At 37.6% G+C, this 17,046-nt stretch overlaps 1 protein-coding gene across 2 annotated transcripts; it reads left to right on the top strand.

Annotated features, from left to right (window-relative positions):
- Positions 1-11,223: 11,223 nt before the first annotated feature.
- On the top strand, positions 11,224-16,389 carry LOC107800729 (putative potassium transporter 12). 2 transcript variants are annotated; one of them, XM_075248312.1, is made up of 9 exons: positions 11,224-11,686; positions 13,028-13,256; positions 13,325-13,597; positions 13,693-13,743; positions 13,848-14,108; positions 14,505-14,557; positions 14,655-14,769; positions 14,869-15,123; positions 15,237-16,389. In XM_075248312.1, exons 1-9 carry the CDS (start codon positions 11,423-11,425, stop codon positions 16,256-16,258), a joined length of 2,523 nt encoding a protein of 840 aa, XP_075104413.1. In that variant the 5' UTR covers positions 11,224-11,422; the 3' UTR covers positions 16,259-16,389. The 2 variants fall into 2 exon arrangements, with proteins under 2 accessions (XP_075104413.1, XP_016479437.2); XM_016623951.2 differs by having other exon boundaries at positions 11,225-11,686; positions 13,349-13,597.
- The last annotated feature ends 657 nt before the right edge of the window (positions 16,390-17,046 follow it).

Below are 17,046 nucleotides of genomic sequence, written 5' to 3'. Positions count from 1 at the left end.
GAAATTGATTTAGAGGTCCATTGGTAGGCCTAATGTGAATGTATATTCTACACCAAATTAGATATGTTTATTTAGCACAATATTTGTCTATGGATGAGTCTTCGGGCATGGTGTATGTGATTCTTGTCATCATCTATTTCCTATGTTTTTATGCTATGTGGGTTGTAAGGCGACTTGATTATTTACCTGTGTATTGTGGTCATGTGTAGGCTGTGGTGTAACTTGAGCGAGATGGCTCTCGAGATGTTGGTTTGTTTATTGCACCTTAGTCATGCTTGGCCTTTTTTGTAAGTGCATTATGTTATATGTATCCCCAGGGTTATGTTTATGCACTCCGTGTGCTTGTGGTTGATATATTTGTGTCTTGTAAGTATGAGCATTTTGGCTCGATAGGTATTCCCATGCAGATTATTATGTATGGATCGGGTGGTGCGCTTCCACGGGTATGATGTTCGGATCGGGTTGCATGCCGCAACAGTATCATGTATAGATTGGGTGTTACGTCGCAACAGTAAGATGCTGGGTACGATTCCTTATACTTATTTTATATGTTTTGCTCCCTATTTGTGGGATAGATTCATAACATTTTGGTTGATTGTTATATTTATTACGCGTGTTGGATAGTTCTAGTACTAGAATCTTTCCTTATTGGTCATATTCGAGATGCGGCTTGTCGGTGCATGGATGGTGTCATATGAGATTTTAGATGGTCTCTGATGTGGCTTGTTGACCGAGCAGCTTGTACTAGGTCATACGAGGTTATTGGACCTGAAATCAATGCAATCATATTTGTATAATGTATGTTTGGAGGGAGAATGTCGCTAATGAGTTCAAAATACAACAATGGTTCTTGTCGAAAAGAAAAGTTCCAGGAATTGTTGGTCTGACGAGTGGTTATGAGTTTCAACATATCTCTTTCATTGTTGCAGTATTGCGAGGTTTGGAAAAGGATTTTTATGCGTCATGAGGTATATTACCGGTACCGGGTCCGAAAATTACAGCTATTGTGGTTGGAAAGTATTACTATGTGCATATGAACTATGCGGTACATTGTGTGGTTACAACTTGGGTGCATGATTATGCTTTGGTACATCTTGTTGAGGTTGATACAGGGTATGTATGCAAGAATCGGACCTTAAAGGAAATTCTGAATATTGGAATTTGGTTTTAAGACTTGTGGGCTAAGGTAGCAGGAAGGATCTTCAGTCGGGGTTGAGCTAATGTGCTCATATGGATTGAGGTGGTATGGGTATGTGCACGAAGAGTTATACAGTAATTCAGCAGCTTGGGGACAACTCTTCGCATGTTCGAGGACGAACGCATGATTAACTGGGGGAGAATATAATGACCAACCATTCGTTTTGAGGTCTAGCATGTCGTTCGATAGTTTTAAACCTTGATTAGCTTCATTTTATGCATTATGACTCGCATAAATAATTGGTTCTGATTTTTGAGAGGTCTAGAGTTGATTTAAAAGAATAATTCTCAATTCAGAAGCTTTAAGTTGGAAAGTTGACCAAGATTTGACTTTTGAGTAAACGGCCTCGGAATCGAGATTTGAAGGTTCCTATAGGTTCATAAGGTGATTTTGGACTTGGGCGTATGTTCAGGTTGAGTATCGGATGGTCCGGAAGCGATTCAACGCTTATTATTGGAAGTTTGCATTTCGAAGATTTTGAATTTGCTAAGTTTGACTTGGAGTGGAATTTGGTGTTATCAGACTCCGATTGGTGTTCTGGGACCTTTTATAGGTTCACTTAGTTTATTGGAACTTGTGTGTAAATTATGGTCTTGATCCGGAATGTCTAAGTGCGATTCAGACACATTCGGAAAAATTTGAAGGTTCGAAAGTTAAGAGAAGGATTTTGATTGTCGATTCTTGGTTTTGATGTTATTCATGGTGGTTTGAGCGCTTGGATAAGTTTGGATAATGTACTGGGGCTGGCGTGTATGATTGGAAGGCGTCCGGGGGCCTTGGATGTGTTTTGGACCAATCCTATTTGATTTGCAGTTGCTAGTTTCTAGTGTCAGGGGTATGCATCGCGATCGCGTAGGAGGTATCGCGATCATGAAAGGTTGTATGGAGCTGGAGAAGACTTTGTTCTTCGCTATTGTGGAAGAATCGCGATCAATTATAGTGGTCTAGTTGTTCTTTGCATTCGCGAGGTAAGGGTCGCGAACGCGATATGTTAGCGAGGTGACCTGGTTTGGAGGGTTTCTCATCGCGACCGCGTGAGGGAGTTCCCGATTGCGATCGCGATCGAGGAAGAAAAGTTTCTGAGGCTAGAAGGATTTGGCCTTCGCGTTCGTGGATTAGGGCTCATGTTCGCATAGGCCTGGCAGACTGATCTTCACGATCGTGAAAGGGACCTCGCATTCACGAAGAAGGATTTCTGGGCGAGGCTGGTTTGACTTTCGCAATCACGAGGGTGCTTCCGCGATCCCTAAGAGGAATGACTGGGCAGTGTATAAGATGCAAAATTGGGACTTAGCTCATTTTCATCTCATTTCTACGTTGGAGCTTATTTTGAGCCGATTTTGAAGGGGCATTTTCATCATCTATCACAAGGTAAGTGATTCCTACTCATTGTGAGCTAAATACATGGATTATATATGGATTTCAACATGGAAATTGGTAAGAATTATGAAATTTTGGAAGAAAACCTAGAAATGGTATTTTTGAGTTTTGACCATAAAATTGGGCATGAAATTGGGAAGAAGTTATATATTTGAGTTCGTGGTGCTATGGGTAATATTTATATTCGAGAATTTTTGAAATCAGGACACGTGGGCCGGGGGATTGACTTTGTTGACTTTTTGTGTGGAGTTGGAAATTATTTCTAATTGATTAAATTACGAGTCTCTAAGTATATTTTGATTAGTTTGCACTTTTTTTGACTAGTTTCGGATTGTTTGGCATTAGTTTGAGGTGTTAGAGAGGCGTCGAAGCCGGTTATCAGATTTCGAAGCGAGGTAAGTCTCATGTCTAACCTTGTAAGAGGGAATTTACACCGTAGGTGCTATATTTGTTACGTGTTATGTATTATGAGAGCTACGCACGTAGGAGGAGACGAGTGCCCGTACGTATGCTAGATTCTTGATTATGTTTGGGTAGACTTAGACTCACACTATGTTTTAATTGTACTACTTGAGTTATTCTTGCATGTCTAAATGCTTTAAATTATATTTTATCATGAGACTAGACTTGCGTGGAGTATCGAACTTTGCTATTTTAGATACTTGGCGCGCTACTTGATTAGTCGTAAAACTTATACTTCCTTTTACGGATTTGTCCCGCATTATATGTATCTGATAGTTTTTTGAATTTTGTAACTCACTCATATATTCAGCCAGTGACCCGTCAAGTTTCACTATTCTTATGGAATCGGACTGAACGCCTTAGTAGTACCATTATGGATCGGGTAGTTTGCCTCGACAGTATTATGAGATGTATCTATAGATCGGGTCGTACAACCTTGACTGTGTACACTATCTTATGGATCGGTCCATACGACCTCGGCAGAATTGTGCATAATATTCGATAGAGAGTTAGCGTACCTATGAGTCTAACTTGAAATTTGGCATTTTATTGGTTATTGATCATATACATATCCCATTCGAGGTAGTTTTTGGTATTTAAGGATTTTGTATCTTTAAGGCCACGTAAAATTTCACCTAGAACTCGGGGTTTCATGGTGCCGAGGTAGACAAGTTGAAGGAAATATTTTTCAGAACATGGCATTTCTGCGGTCCACTATACGACCGCAGAACCTCTTCGCGGACCGCAGATCGGCCGCAGAATACAACAGAACCTAAGCCAAATTTTGAAGGACATTTTGCGGTTAGCTATGCGATCACATAATCATTTCGCAGGCCGCATAATTCGTCGCACATTCAGCATGAAGATTTCCGGGGAGAGATTTCGCGGTGCGTTATGCGACCGCATAACCATTCTGCTGGCTGCATAACGGCCACAGACCTGACCAGACCTGCCCAATTTTGGGACCATTTTTGCGATCCCCTTTGCGGGCTGCATATTCATTTTGCAGTCCGGTCTGCGATCGCAGGCCCGATTTCGTAGGCTTAAGGTTGGGAAAAATTTACCCGATCCTATTTTTATAAAACGACTTTGGGGTCATTTGGGTTGGTTTAAACGGCTATTTTAGAGAGAGGGGAGTATCTTAGAGAGAAAAAAAGGAAGCCCCAACCCCTTTGCTCATCAATTCTTGCCCCAATCTTGAAGATTCAAGGGAATCACTCACTAGGCCATCAACTATCCGGGTAAGACCTTGTTCTAAAAACCTTCATGCAATTGTTATGAGTTAAAGTAAGTTGTAGACTTGGAGATAGGCCATGCATGTGCCAATAGGGAGTAGTATGTAGGGTTGTTGAACTAATGTGGGTAAACTTTTGTTGTTGAATTGGTTGTGGGGTGAAAAAAATCTTGTAGAAGAACCTTATAGTTTAACTTGCATACATAGTGTTTGATGAAATCCTTCAATGGGCTGAACACATGAACCTCTTCCTAATTATGGTTCGATTTTGTCGTCTCTCTGATAGATTGAAGTTGCTAGGATTTATGAAACATTGTAGTAATTTAAGAAAAACTCAAGCAAGGTATGTTGGCTAAACATCTCTCTTAGAATTGAATCCCGCGATGTTCTCATAAGTTTCAAGTATGATGGGTCAAGCTCTTATTTCTCATGTTGCGAGTTATTCCTTGTAAACTTGACTATTCCAAATGACCTTGTGTCAAAAGCTATATATTAAAAATGTGTGCCGAATGCTCCTATCATATTATGTTCTCCTTCGGGAATGTATTCCAATGTGACCAATGTGTCGAAATATTATGATTTCTATCATGTTTCAATTGCAAGTTATTATACCAAATTTTGGAAGAAAACTCAATGTGCTTAAGACTCTTACTGCTCATATGTATACTTAAAGTCTTGATTATAGATGCCGTTATTGTTGATAACCCATGATGATGCTTGAAAGTGAAAGGAGTGAGTATGAAATATGAGATACGACCAACGTTCCAAGAATGAAATTACACTTGTGGCCACTAGTGCCAATGAAATGAAAAGATGTGTGAAAGATTATGAAATGAATTGTATCTCCATTTTATAATAAATATTTTGGGAGTATCGTTTAGTCACCAAGGAAGGGTAGGTTGAAATAACCAAATCCCAAAATTATACGTGCCGGTGTAGGAGTGATTGAGGGGTAAATTCCCGTATTAATATGTTGAAATTGTTTCCCCTTAATTGGGATGAGATGATTGCTAGCAGAAAGTGATGTCGATCCACACAACATTATGGTTAGGCGGCTTAGCCGATCGGGGCTGAGATCGGACGCCATACCGTGCATATGGTGGTATTGTGAATGGATATCTCGGGTGAGATGGCTTAGCCGATCGGATCGAGATCGGGCTCCGTGCTAATAACACGGTGGTATATCGATACTAAAGATCTCCCAACTTAATAATATTGATATTCACTGAAAATTTTATCTTTCACTTAACTTCACGCTTAATATTGCTTGTGACTCTTATTGATTTCATGTTTCTTTCTCCTTGCATTGTACCCGATCTATTGAGAGGGTGTTTAGTCTTACATACTAGTATTATTCCACATGTACTAATATTCTTTTTTGCTGGGGCGCTGCATCTTTAATGGATGCAGGCGGTTCCTCAGCAGGCGACATCGATCAGTGATAGCGGTACACCCTCTTCTCAGCTGACTTGATGAGCCCCATTTCATATCGGGGTTTTGTATCTTTTGTTACTTATGTATAGTGCTTTTGAGATATAGCCGGAGCCTTGTTGCCGGCATCATCACACTACTCTTTTGTATCCATTAGAGGCTTCATAGACATATTGTGGATTGTATATTAATTTTGAAAAAGTCAAACTAATGATGTTGTATTTGTATCATATGTTTCCACTTCTAAATTATGAATGTGTAATGCAATATTTTGGGAAATCTTGAATGAAGTTCTAATGGTAATGAAATTTGTATTGTTCATGTAACTTCCTCATTGTCGAATTAATGGAATACATCTTCACTCTATTCATAGGTAAGGTCAGGTAGGAAGCATCTAGAAGGCTTGCTTGACCGGGTTATCTCGGTTGAGCATCAGTTGCGCTCTCCGAGGTTGGGGCGTGACCATATCTACTCTTCTGTTGAGGATCGTGTTATGCACATATATTTATTTCTGTTACTTTTACTTAAAATGCTTCATACCTGTCTAATTTTATTATAATTTGATTATTGGACCACTAGTAAGGGTCGATGTCGACCCCTCGTCACTACTTCTTTGCGGTTAGGCTAGATACTTACTGGGTATGCATTGATTTACGTACTCATACTACACTTCTGTCCTAATTGTGCAGGTACTAATATAGGTACATTTGGTGGTCATCTAAGTGCATAGCCGTAACTGCTGAGGAGACTTGTGGTGAGCTGCATTCCATGTTACGATCTGTACCACACGGAGTCCCCGTCTTATTCATTTACTATATTCTATCTAATTTTTATTCCACACAGTTATTTTAGTAGTATTATACATTCTAGTGGATGCTCATGCACTTGTGACACTGAATTCTTGGGATTTAGACTTTTGTTCTTGGGTGTTGTATTTTGATCATATTCTAATCTTGAAGATAATTTTAGTATTTTCTATAAAAATAGAGAAAATTTGCTTAATTATGTCATCATTATTTTAAAACGTATTATGAATCGCCGATTATCGTGCTGATAAATTATTGGCTTGCCTAATGGCAACGTTGGGTGTCGTCACGGCCTATGGTGGGATTTGGGTCGTGACAGCTATGATGTTGATTTGGAGCTGAAATTTGATTTCCACATTCAATTCTTAGCTATTTGTCAGTTTTGAGGTATCGTCATCATGTGGAAGAGGATGCTCTTTAGATCGAGGAAGTTTCCACTACCCCTCAAAGTATTCATGTCATGGAAAACTCTCTCCTAACTCATGGCTCTTTTTGCTATTTATGATTGCAATCATATCTCTGATAGGAAAATACTTTAGGACCACTTAACTAATATGTCTAGAAGCTTTAGTGGTTGTTGGTTCTAGGAAGGGACTTTAATGGTCCTCAGAACTAGGGACAAGTTTGGTGACAACAATATTAGTACTAGCAGAAGCAACTATTTTGGAACTGTCTGAACCAATGTAAACTAGTTGATATAGGCTATAAAGGCAGTAAGGACACATGTACTAATAAGAGACATATGAACATGAATAACCTGATTCATGAAAGACTAGATAGGTATTTTACTAATGATTCCTGGATTGCTGAGTATCCTAAGTCTACTGTGACTTATTTGCCTAGGACTCACTCGTACCATTGCCATTTTCTTATAAATATAAAAAATGACATTAGGCCAAGTAATTCTAAGCCTTTCAGATTTGAGTCTCTACGGTTTGGTCAACCCTCTTTCCCCAACCTAGTTCAGTACTCTTTCTCTCATAATACCACCCTAATCCAAGCCACTCATCAATTCAAAATTGATGTCATTCAATGGAATAAGAATACCTTTGAAAATATTTTTCACAAGAAAAATAGGCTAATGGCCGGAATGGTTGGCATCCAAAAATCTCCTCACTATCAACACAATCATTTCTTCTTGAATCTGGAGGCCAAATTGATTAAGGATTATAACTTTATCCTTAAAAATGAGGAAGATTTTTGGAAGTTAAAGGCTGGAATTCACTGGTTAGCTGATGGGGATGCCAATACTAGATTTTTTTCATGCTTTCACGCTCAATAGAAGAAGGAGGAACAAAATCCTTTCTCTTAGAGATGAAACTAGGAATTGGCAATATGACCAGCATGATATCAGGATTCTATTTTAAACTACTTCAATTGTCTCTACACCTCTTTCCATACATAATCCCTTTTCCACACCTCCAACTACCACAACCAGGAACACATGCTCTCTAATTTCCAAAGGGATAACCTGGCTTCACCCTTGTGAGATAGTGAGGTCAAACAAGTCATCTTCTCATTCAAGCCTTTAAAAGCTCAAAACCTTGATGGTTTGTACCATTTCTTTTATTAGAAATACTAAAATATAGTGAGAAAGGTTGGCATTGAGTTCTGTAGGAAATCATTTGACTCCCATACCCCACTATGTATTCCACATTGTTGTGTCTCATCCCTGAATATACAAATTCCACAATGCTCAAAAACTTTAGATATATTGGGCTTTGCAACATAATCTACAAAACGATGACCAAGATTATTGTAAACAGGATTAAGCCCGATCTCTCTAATATCATAGGTCCCTGTCAAGCCAGTTTTCTATCCAATAGGAGAGATCTGACAATGCTATCATTGTCCAAAAGTACAGTACCCACTTCAAGAAGATAAAAGGCAAAAATACCAATGTGATCCTGAAAATTGACCTAGAAAAAGCCTTTGACATGTTTGAGTGGTCTTTCATTAGGGGCACCCTTCATGCTTTTAACTTTTTCAATACTCTCATTAATCTCATTCTCTCTTGTGTCAACTCAATATCCATCTCTATCCTGGTTGATAAAGGGCAGACCGATTCCTTCATGCCTACTAGGGGTATTAGACAAGAAAAATATATTTCTCCTTACCTCTTTATCCTTTGTATGAAAATGCTCTCCAGGCTTGTTGACAAAGTTGCTGATGCCAAGGAATGGTTTCCAATTAGCATCACGAGGACTAGTCCTAAGATCTCTCATCTTTTTTATCTTTTTTTTTTTTTGCAGATGACTTAACTCTTTTTGCCAAAGCTAATGCTAAATATTATGGAGCTATCATTGAAACTCTTAACTCCTTCAATGAAGTTCTAGCCAAAAATTTAATTTGTTTATGTCCAGAGTCATCATCTCCTCCAATTGCAAACTTGATTAGGTCATAGCTCATTATACCAACTTCTCCATCAAATATAACACTTCCTTTGGAAAATAGTCGGGCTTCCTAATCTTCCATAAAAGGCCTTCTAACAGTGACTTCCAATTCATCATAGAAAATGTGCACTCGAAGCTGGCTGGCTGGAAGACTACTTATCTGAACATGACAGGTAGAACTACTCTGGCCAAAGCCTCTCTCAATTGTATTCCTAATCATATCATACAATTCACTAAACTTACTTCTTATACTAATAAACTGATTAATATAATCCAAAAAAATTTATCTGGGGTACTACCCCTGCTAAGAAAAAGATGCACTTAGTAGGATGGGAGACTGTCACAAATCCCAAAAGTAAAGGGGCCTTCGTATTCAAAAAGCTGAGTGTAAAAATAAAGCCTTGCATGCTGGGCTGGCTTGGAGGGTTTTTTTTCCATAAACCTACCTCCCTCTAGGCTAGAGTCCTGATATCCAAACACTGTAATTAGACTCACATACCCAAGAAAGGCAAGTCCTCCCATATGACAGTGCATTCTCCACGGCTGGAATACTTGTGGAGCTACTTCAAAATGGGTTGTCCACAAAGGAGATAGCATCAATTTCCTCAAAGGTATTTGGATCCCTAACAACAATTCCATTAGAAGCATGGCTGAGGGGGCATCATCCCCATTGATCACTCCATTAAGGTTGCCTTTATTTACAATAATTGTAACTAGACTACATCCTCTTTGTCCATCACTCATTCGAACAATGTCACCAACATCCTCAGGTCCAACTTCATTCTCACTGTTAGTAGTAAAAATAATATGGGGGCTTACCAGCAATGATAGTTTTAGCACTAGATCAGCCTACTATTTAATTGAATCTAAAACCCTCTCTATTACAAGTACCTACACCAAAAACTTCAACTAGATCTGGACCCTTCAAGTGCCTAATAAGATCAAGACTTTCTTTTGGCTCCTCCACCAAGAAAGAATTCTCACTGGTGTATTCCTCCATAAAATTGGAGTCAATATTGACTCTATCTGTGTTTTTTGCTCTAACAATATTGAAACTACTATCCATATCTTATTTGAATGTGCAAATACTAAACTTTTCAGGGATAAGTTAACCCAAATTTTTACCAATAAGTGCTACCACAATGGTCTTTTCTTCACTAGCCAAGTTTGGCCTCATACATGGGACAAGTTAAGGAAAAAGCCTTCAACAATGACTTACTTTTTCTCTCTTTCTGCTTCTAGCATATATGGCTGACTGGAAACCACAATCTCTTTAACAAAAAGGAGACCCTACCTCAGCTACCAATACCATATTCAAACCCACTGAATACCATATTTTTATAGGTAAAGAGGCAGCTGTTTGTAAAGTAATCATTAATGTTAAATGGGAGCCTCCTAAAAGGGATTACTATAAGCTAAACACAGATGGTGCAGCTCTAGGTAACCCAAAGAAAGGAGAGACTAGTCGTGTCTTCGGGAACTCGAATGGTGACTGGGCAATAGGATTTATGCGCAGCCTCCCCCACAAATCTAACACTCATATTGAATTAACAGTTCTACTAGAGAGACTGCAAATAGCTGATGACAGGAACCTCACTTCACTTGAAATAGCTACTGACTCAACCGAAATTATCAGAATGCTAAATTTGGGTAATGACATTTATGATCCTATTATATTTGAGTGCAGGTTGCTGATTTAAAAGCTAGACATGACAAGGATCAAGCACAGCTACAGGGAACAGAATAGAGTAATTGATCTTTTAGCAAAGGAATGAGCCAAGAAGGAAGTTTTTGGAAGATTGACCATGCTGGTAGTTTCTCCGGTATTTGCAAATGAAGCTTTTTGGACAGACATCCTAGGAACTACTTTTTCTAGACATGGTTTGGAATGTAATAGTAATAGCCTTCATACATTGGCTCAATATCCAAATTTGGCAGGGGATTATAATATGCCCCTTGATGTATCTATTCAAACAACTTAATTAGTTATATAAATGCATCCTTTAAACCAAAAAAAAAAATAGTTTTAAATTTAATAATAAAATGCTACTATACTAATAATTACTAAGTCAGCATCTGACAATCAATGCATTTTATCTAATATTAGAAAGGAAAGAAAACAAAAGAAGATAAAACCAATTCAGTTTTTTCATGCTGATGGAAACTGTCAACGTTATTCGGCGAATCCGTTGTTCTGTTACTATTACATGACACGTTTTAGGCTCCCAAGGAATGCTAATTACTAATTCTAACAAAACATCCCGTGTTACACGTGCTAGATTTATTAGGAAACAAAATTATTGTACTGAGGAAAATCAGAACCCAACACCGCAACCAATAAGAAAAACAAAATAGAGCAACCTTTGTCAGAAAACGATTGAGCTGATAATGTTGTACGTAGTTACACTATAGTTAAAAACAACTTTTGTCAGAAAATGATTGAAGTAAAATGGTGTACTAATTAATATATATTTGGTCTTGTAGTGAAGATTTCTTGTTTTCTTGAAAAGGTGATAGAATGAGTAAGGAAGAGATTGAAGAGAGCAGTGTGATAGAGGGATTATTAAGGAGAAATGGTAGTACTGGAGGAAGTACTGGATCATTGAGGTGGGTTGATGGTAATGAATTAGTTAATCAACAAGTAGTGGTTGATAATAATGAAGAAATTAGAGAAAGTAATTATGGATCTGTTAGGAGAAGGCTTAAGAAGCCAAAAAGAGTGGATTCTTTAGATGTTGAATCTATGCAGATTAAAGGAGCTCATGGTAGCCACCACAAACAGGTAATTTTAGAAGATTTAACTTATATGTACGGACAGTGTAAGGAGTTTTACAGAATAATTGACGTCTATTCAATAATAACAGGTTAGTTCATTTTTACCAGGTTGCAAATTAATGCGTATCATAGAAATTTACATCTAATTACATTGTAAATGACCTGATTGCATAAATATTTTATACACCAGTGCGTAAAACTTAAACTCAATTTTTAGAAACATCTAACTTATACATTGACAGCCTAAATGAATTTTTATACGATAAATGTATTTGAACTTGATGTGCGTAGTAGGTAATTGATAGTGTAAAGATTACAGAATAATTGACGTCTATTCCATAATAACAGCTTAGTTCATTTCTATCAGGTTGTCAATTAATGCTTATCATAGAGATTCATATCTAATTACTTGTAAATGACTTGATTGCATAAATATTTTATACACCAGTGCGTAAAACTTAAATTCAATTTTTAGAAACATTTAACTTATACATTGACAGCCTAAAAAAATTTTATACCATAAATGTATTTGAACTTGTTGTGCGTAGTAGGTAATTCTTATTTTTCAGGTTACTAATTTCACTTTTTATGGACAGTAATTATCATTTAAACACTTGATAATTTTATATTTATCTTATACTGTCAATGCATAAAAGTTAAACTATTTTTCTCAATGGCATCTCTGAAACTCTGTGTTGGTATGGTTTCTCTAAAAGTTGAGCGTTTTGTGACCTTTTTCCCTTTCCTGTTGTGTTTCATTAGCTTATGGGTCTGTATGATTAAATAAGTTAAATAAGCTTTTCTTATTTAGAGCACTGTGGACCAAGAAAATGTAGTCTAAATTATATATGCTTTTGGAGAACGAGTAAGCCACCTATTTTTGATAATTGTGGTGTCGAGGCCAACTTATGTGCACCTCGACTAATTTTATCAGCAACAACTATCAGGTAACTCTATCCAAAAAAACCTTGAACAAATGAAAAAAATCACCTAGTATGTTTGTCTCTGCTAGGATTTGAACATGAGACCTCAGGTTCTCAACTCACTTTATTGACCGCTAATCTACCTTATTACAAGTCATTACCAAATTTTCAAGTCTGAGATACGAGGAACAAATTCCTGTCCATTAATTGGAAGAAATACCATAGCAAATTACATTAATCAGAAAAAGATATACAAAAATATCTTCAGAATTCCTTAATAAACCATTAGTCATGAAAAGGATCCTATATAGACAGACTGTAATGTTGCTGCCATGCAAATGCATGTTCTCTCCCTTTTGATTATACCTGTTTCTGGAACTAGCATCATTTCTGATTACATAATTTCTGTCACTTGTACAAAACAGGATGTGCCTCTTTTGGGTACTCTTGCTCTAGCATTTCAAACACTTGGTGTGGTATATGGTGATATGGGCACAAGCCCTTTATATGTTTTCTCAGACGTATTCAGCAAAGTCCACATCACTTCAGAAGTGGATGTCTTAGGGGCATTGTCAATTGTGTTTTACACAATTGCTCTCATTCCCCTTATGAAGTATGTATTCATAGTGCTCAAGGCCAATGACAATGGAGAAGGTATACATGGGCAGTTACCAAAAGTTTATCTTTTGTTCTCAACTTGTCATATGCTGATTTTATAGTAGATAATGTTGAGAAAAACGTGGCAGGAGGAACATTTGCACTGTATTCATTGATCTGCAGATATGCAAATGTCAATCTTCTTCCGAATCGTACGCCTGCTGATGAATGCATCTCAAGTTTTAAGCTCAAATTGCCCACTCCTGAGCTAGAAAGGGCTGTGTACATAAAGGAGATATTGGAACGAAAATCGTTGCTGAAAACGCTTCTCTTGTTGTTGGTTTTGATGGGAACGTCAATGATAATAGGGGACGGTATCTTGACTCCAGCAATATCAGGTACTTTGTCTTGAAATGGATTGCAGAATTTACTTTTGTGTCGTTTGAATAGAAATTATATACAGTTGGCTGTAAAAAAGTTTCTTTTTTGACAGTTATGTCTGCTGTTAGTGGACTGCAGGGAAGGGTACCAGGATTTGATACAGGTGATTTTGCTTCTATGTTTAAAATGACTGCATTTGGCAACTTCTAAGAAGCTCAGATAATTTTGCTTTATTGAAAACATTAATATGATTGATATTGCATGCAGATGCTCTTGTCATAATTTCAATTATCATCCTTGGCGCATTATTCAGCATACAGAGATTTGGGTCAAGTAAAGTTGGTTTCACTTTTGCTCCCGCCCTTGCATTGTGGTTCTTCAGTCTGGGGTCTATAGGAATTTACAATCTGCTGAAGTATGATTTCACAGTTATAAGGGCTGTGAATCCAGCTTATATCTATCTATTCTTCAAGAAGAACTCGAGCAAGGGATGGTCCGCTCTTGGTGGCTGTGTATTATGCATCACAGGTGCGTGAAGTTATTATTCATCTTTCATTTGCTCTAAACTTAAAAAAGAATTTGGCATACAGAGAGATCTGAGTAATGGATGCATACGCCAATGTGTATATGTATGCCTAATGCAAATATGTGGATTGAGATATCGGTAAATTTTACAGCAGATTGCCTAGAAGCTCTTTTTCTATAGAGTGTCAACATACATCTCATTCACAGAACATAGTTTTGATTAAAAGGAATTTGGTAGTCTTTTCCAGAATGCTCTTGCAAAATGCTTACATTGATAATAATGCTATTCTTATGCTGCATATGTATGGAACGATTTCATCTGGAAAACTTGTGAAATGATGCAGAATACTTATGTGATGCTCAGTTATTCAACACGTGCTATTTGATCCATGTTTGCAGGAGCAGAAGCAATGTTTGCGGATTTAGGTCATTTCTCTGTGAAGTCTATACAGGTGTTTTCTTTTCCGTTGTCCCTTCACTCTTATCTACTTACCTTAATTTAACATCTGCAACAGCTGTTTCATTTCTTATGCAAGTTGTATGGTGCAGATTGCCTTCACAAGCGTGGTGTTCCCCTGCCTTCTTTTGGCCTACTTAGGCCAAGCTGCTTTTCTTATGCAACATCCTCAGTCAGCTGGCAGAATCTTCTATGATTCAGTCCCAAGTGATAGCCCTGCTAACGTTCAGCTCTAAATATTCTCTTTCCCCATTCTGTCTATAGCTATTCTCCATTGACACTCAAGTTTTTTTTGTGAACAAGCAGATAGTCTCTTCTGGCCAGTTTTCGCGATAGCAACTGTAGCTGCTATAATTGCAAGCCAGGCCATGATATCTGCTTCATTTTCATGTGTTAAGCAAGCCATGGCTCTCGGACGCTTCCCCAGGGTGAAGATTATTCACACCTCAAAAGAGCACATGGGTCAAATCTATATTCCTGTCATTAATTGGTTTCTGATGATAATGTGCATGCTCGTGGTTGCTGCATTTAGGAGTACAACAAGTATAGCCAATGCATACGGTTAGTGTTTCTCTTTAACTATATATTCAATTAATTAATAGGATACTAGTTTATTTCAGTCTGTAATATAATCCTTGTTAGTTCATACTGAGAGTATGACTTCTCAATTGCAGGCATAGCTGAAGTCGGTGTCATGATCGTTACCACCACTTTGGTTACAATTGTAATGCTACTGATATGGCAAACAAATTTGCTTCTGGCTTTGTGGTTTCCATTGGTATTTGGCACAATGGAGCTCATTTATATGTCTGCTGTTTTATCAAAGATCTTGGAAGGTGGTTGGCTTCCACTTGTTTTCGCCTCTCTCTTCCTCTGTGTGATGTATATCTGGAACTATGGAAGTGTGTTAAAATATCAGAGCGAAGTTAAGCAGAAAATTTCGATGGAATTTATGGACGAGCTTGGATGTTCGTTGGGGACAGTACGAGTACCAGGAATAGGTTTACTATATAATGAGCTGGTTCAAGGCATTCCATCTATTTTAAGTCAGTTTCTATTGGATCTTCCGGCTATTCATTCTGTAATAGTCTTTGTGTGCATCAAATATGTGCCAGTTCCTGTTGTCCCCCAAGAAGAACGATTCTTGTTCCGAAGGATTTGTCCTAAGGACTATCATATGTTTCGTTGTGTAGCTCGATATGGCTATAAAGATGTCAGGAAAGAAGACCATCATTCATTCGAACAACTTTTGGTTGATAGCCTTGAGAAATTTTTAAGAAAGGAAGCACTTGATCTTGCTTTAGAAAACAAACTGTCTCAACCTGAGTTTGATAGCAATTCTTTGAGGCCAAGGGACAACTCTGAAGTGAGCGTGGACGAGCTTAAGGTACCATTAATGCGCGATCAAAGATTAGAGGTCAGGACATCTACCTCAGAAGCATCAATAACAGCATCAGTAGATGATGTTCCTGGTTTAGAATACGAGCTCTCAGCCCTTCGCGAAGCCATTGAATCAGGATTTACATATTTGCTAGGACACGGGGACGTGAGGGCGAAGAAAAACTCATGGTTTATCAAGAAACTAACCATAAATTACTTGTATGCATTCCTTAGGAGGAATTGTAGAGGAGGGGTTGCAACAATGAGGGTACCTCACATGAACATCATCCAAGTTGGAATGACATACATGGTTTAAGCTCTTGTTGCAGCCTTAATATTCTGAAATACAAACATGTAGTGATGTTATTCTCCTTGTAGTATTGCAGTTACAGCCTTGAATATGGGTTCAGACTTTTGTATGTGCCCAATGGACTGGAATTTTGAATATGATGTGGTTACATACCAAATACAAGTACTAAACTCTGTGGACTACAGGCCCAAATAAAACAATAGGCTACATGCCCAAATAAAACAACAAGCTACATACCTTGTTGGGTAATTCTTTTTTGCTTTTCTCTCATGCTCTAGTGCTAAGGTACTTGAAGAATAGAATTAGAAGCTTTCCCAATTTCTCATTTTTATGATGGTGGTTAATCCAATGAAATATTAATAATTTAATTACATACATTTATTGGAAGGTTGTCTTATTCTTGATTGGATATCGGGTATCTAATGGAATAGTTGAGGTGTGCGCCAAATTAAAGGGGACACTATTGTTTGCTGCTAGAACTACTATCTCATATTCTAAAAAGAAATGTGGGGTTTAAGTGGCTATCAACACTTTAAATAAAACAAATAAGAAAAAGTAAGAGAATTGTGTGAAAAGGTATTATCCTATGAAAATAATCTGGAGTGGTCCTAAATAAAGATGCCAAATGTAAAAGCATCATTATTATTGACTCTTTTTTTTTCTTTTTTCTTTTTTCTTTTCCCTTGAAGTGTTCCTTTATATATCAGCATTAAGGTTTCCAAATACTCAAGAAGAAATGCCATTGAGGAAACATTTTCTATCCTTTTCATTGACACTTAGATGGTCCATTCATT

This window comes from Nicotiana tabacum, chromosome 24 (genome assembly GCF_000715075.1).
Source record: "Nicotiana tabacum cultivar K326 chromosome 24, ASM71507v2, whole genome shotgun sequence".
Classification (NCBI taxonomy): domain Eukaryota; kingdom Viridiplantae; phylum Streptophyta; class Magnoliopsida; order Solanales; family Solanaceae; genus Nicotiana; species Nicotiana tabacum.
This window is presented reverse-complemented; position numbering and strand designations above follow the sequence as displayed.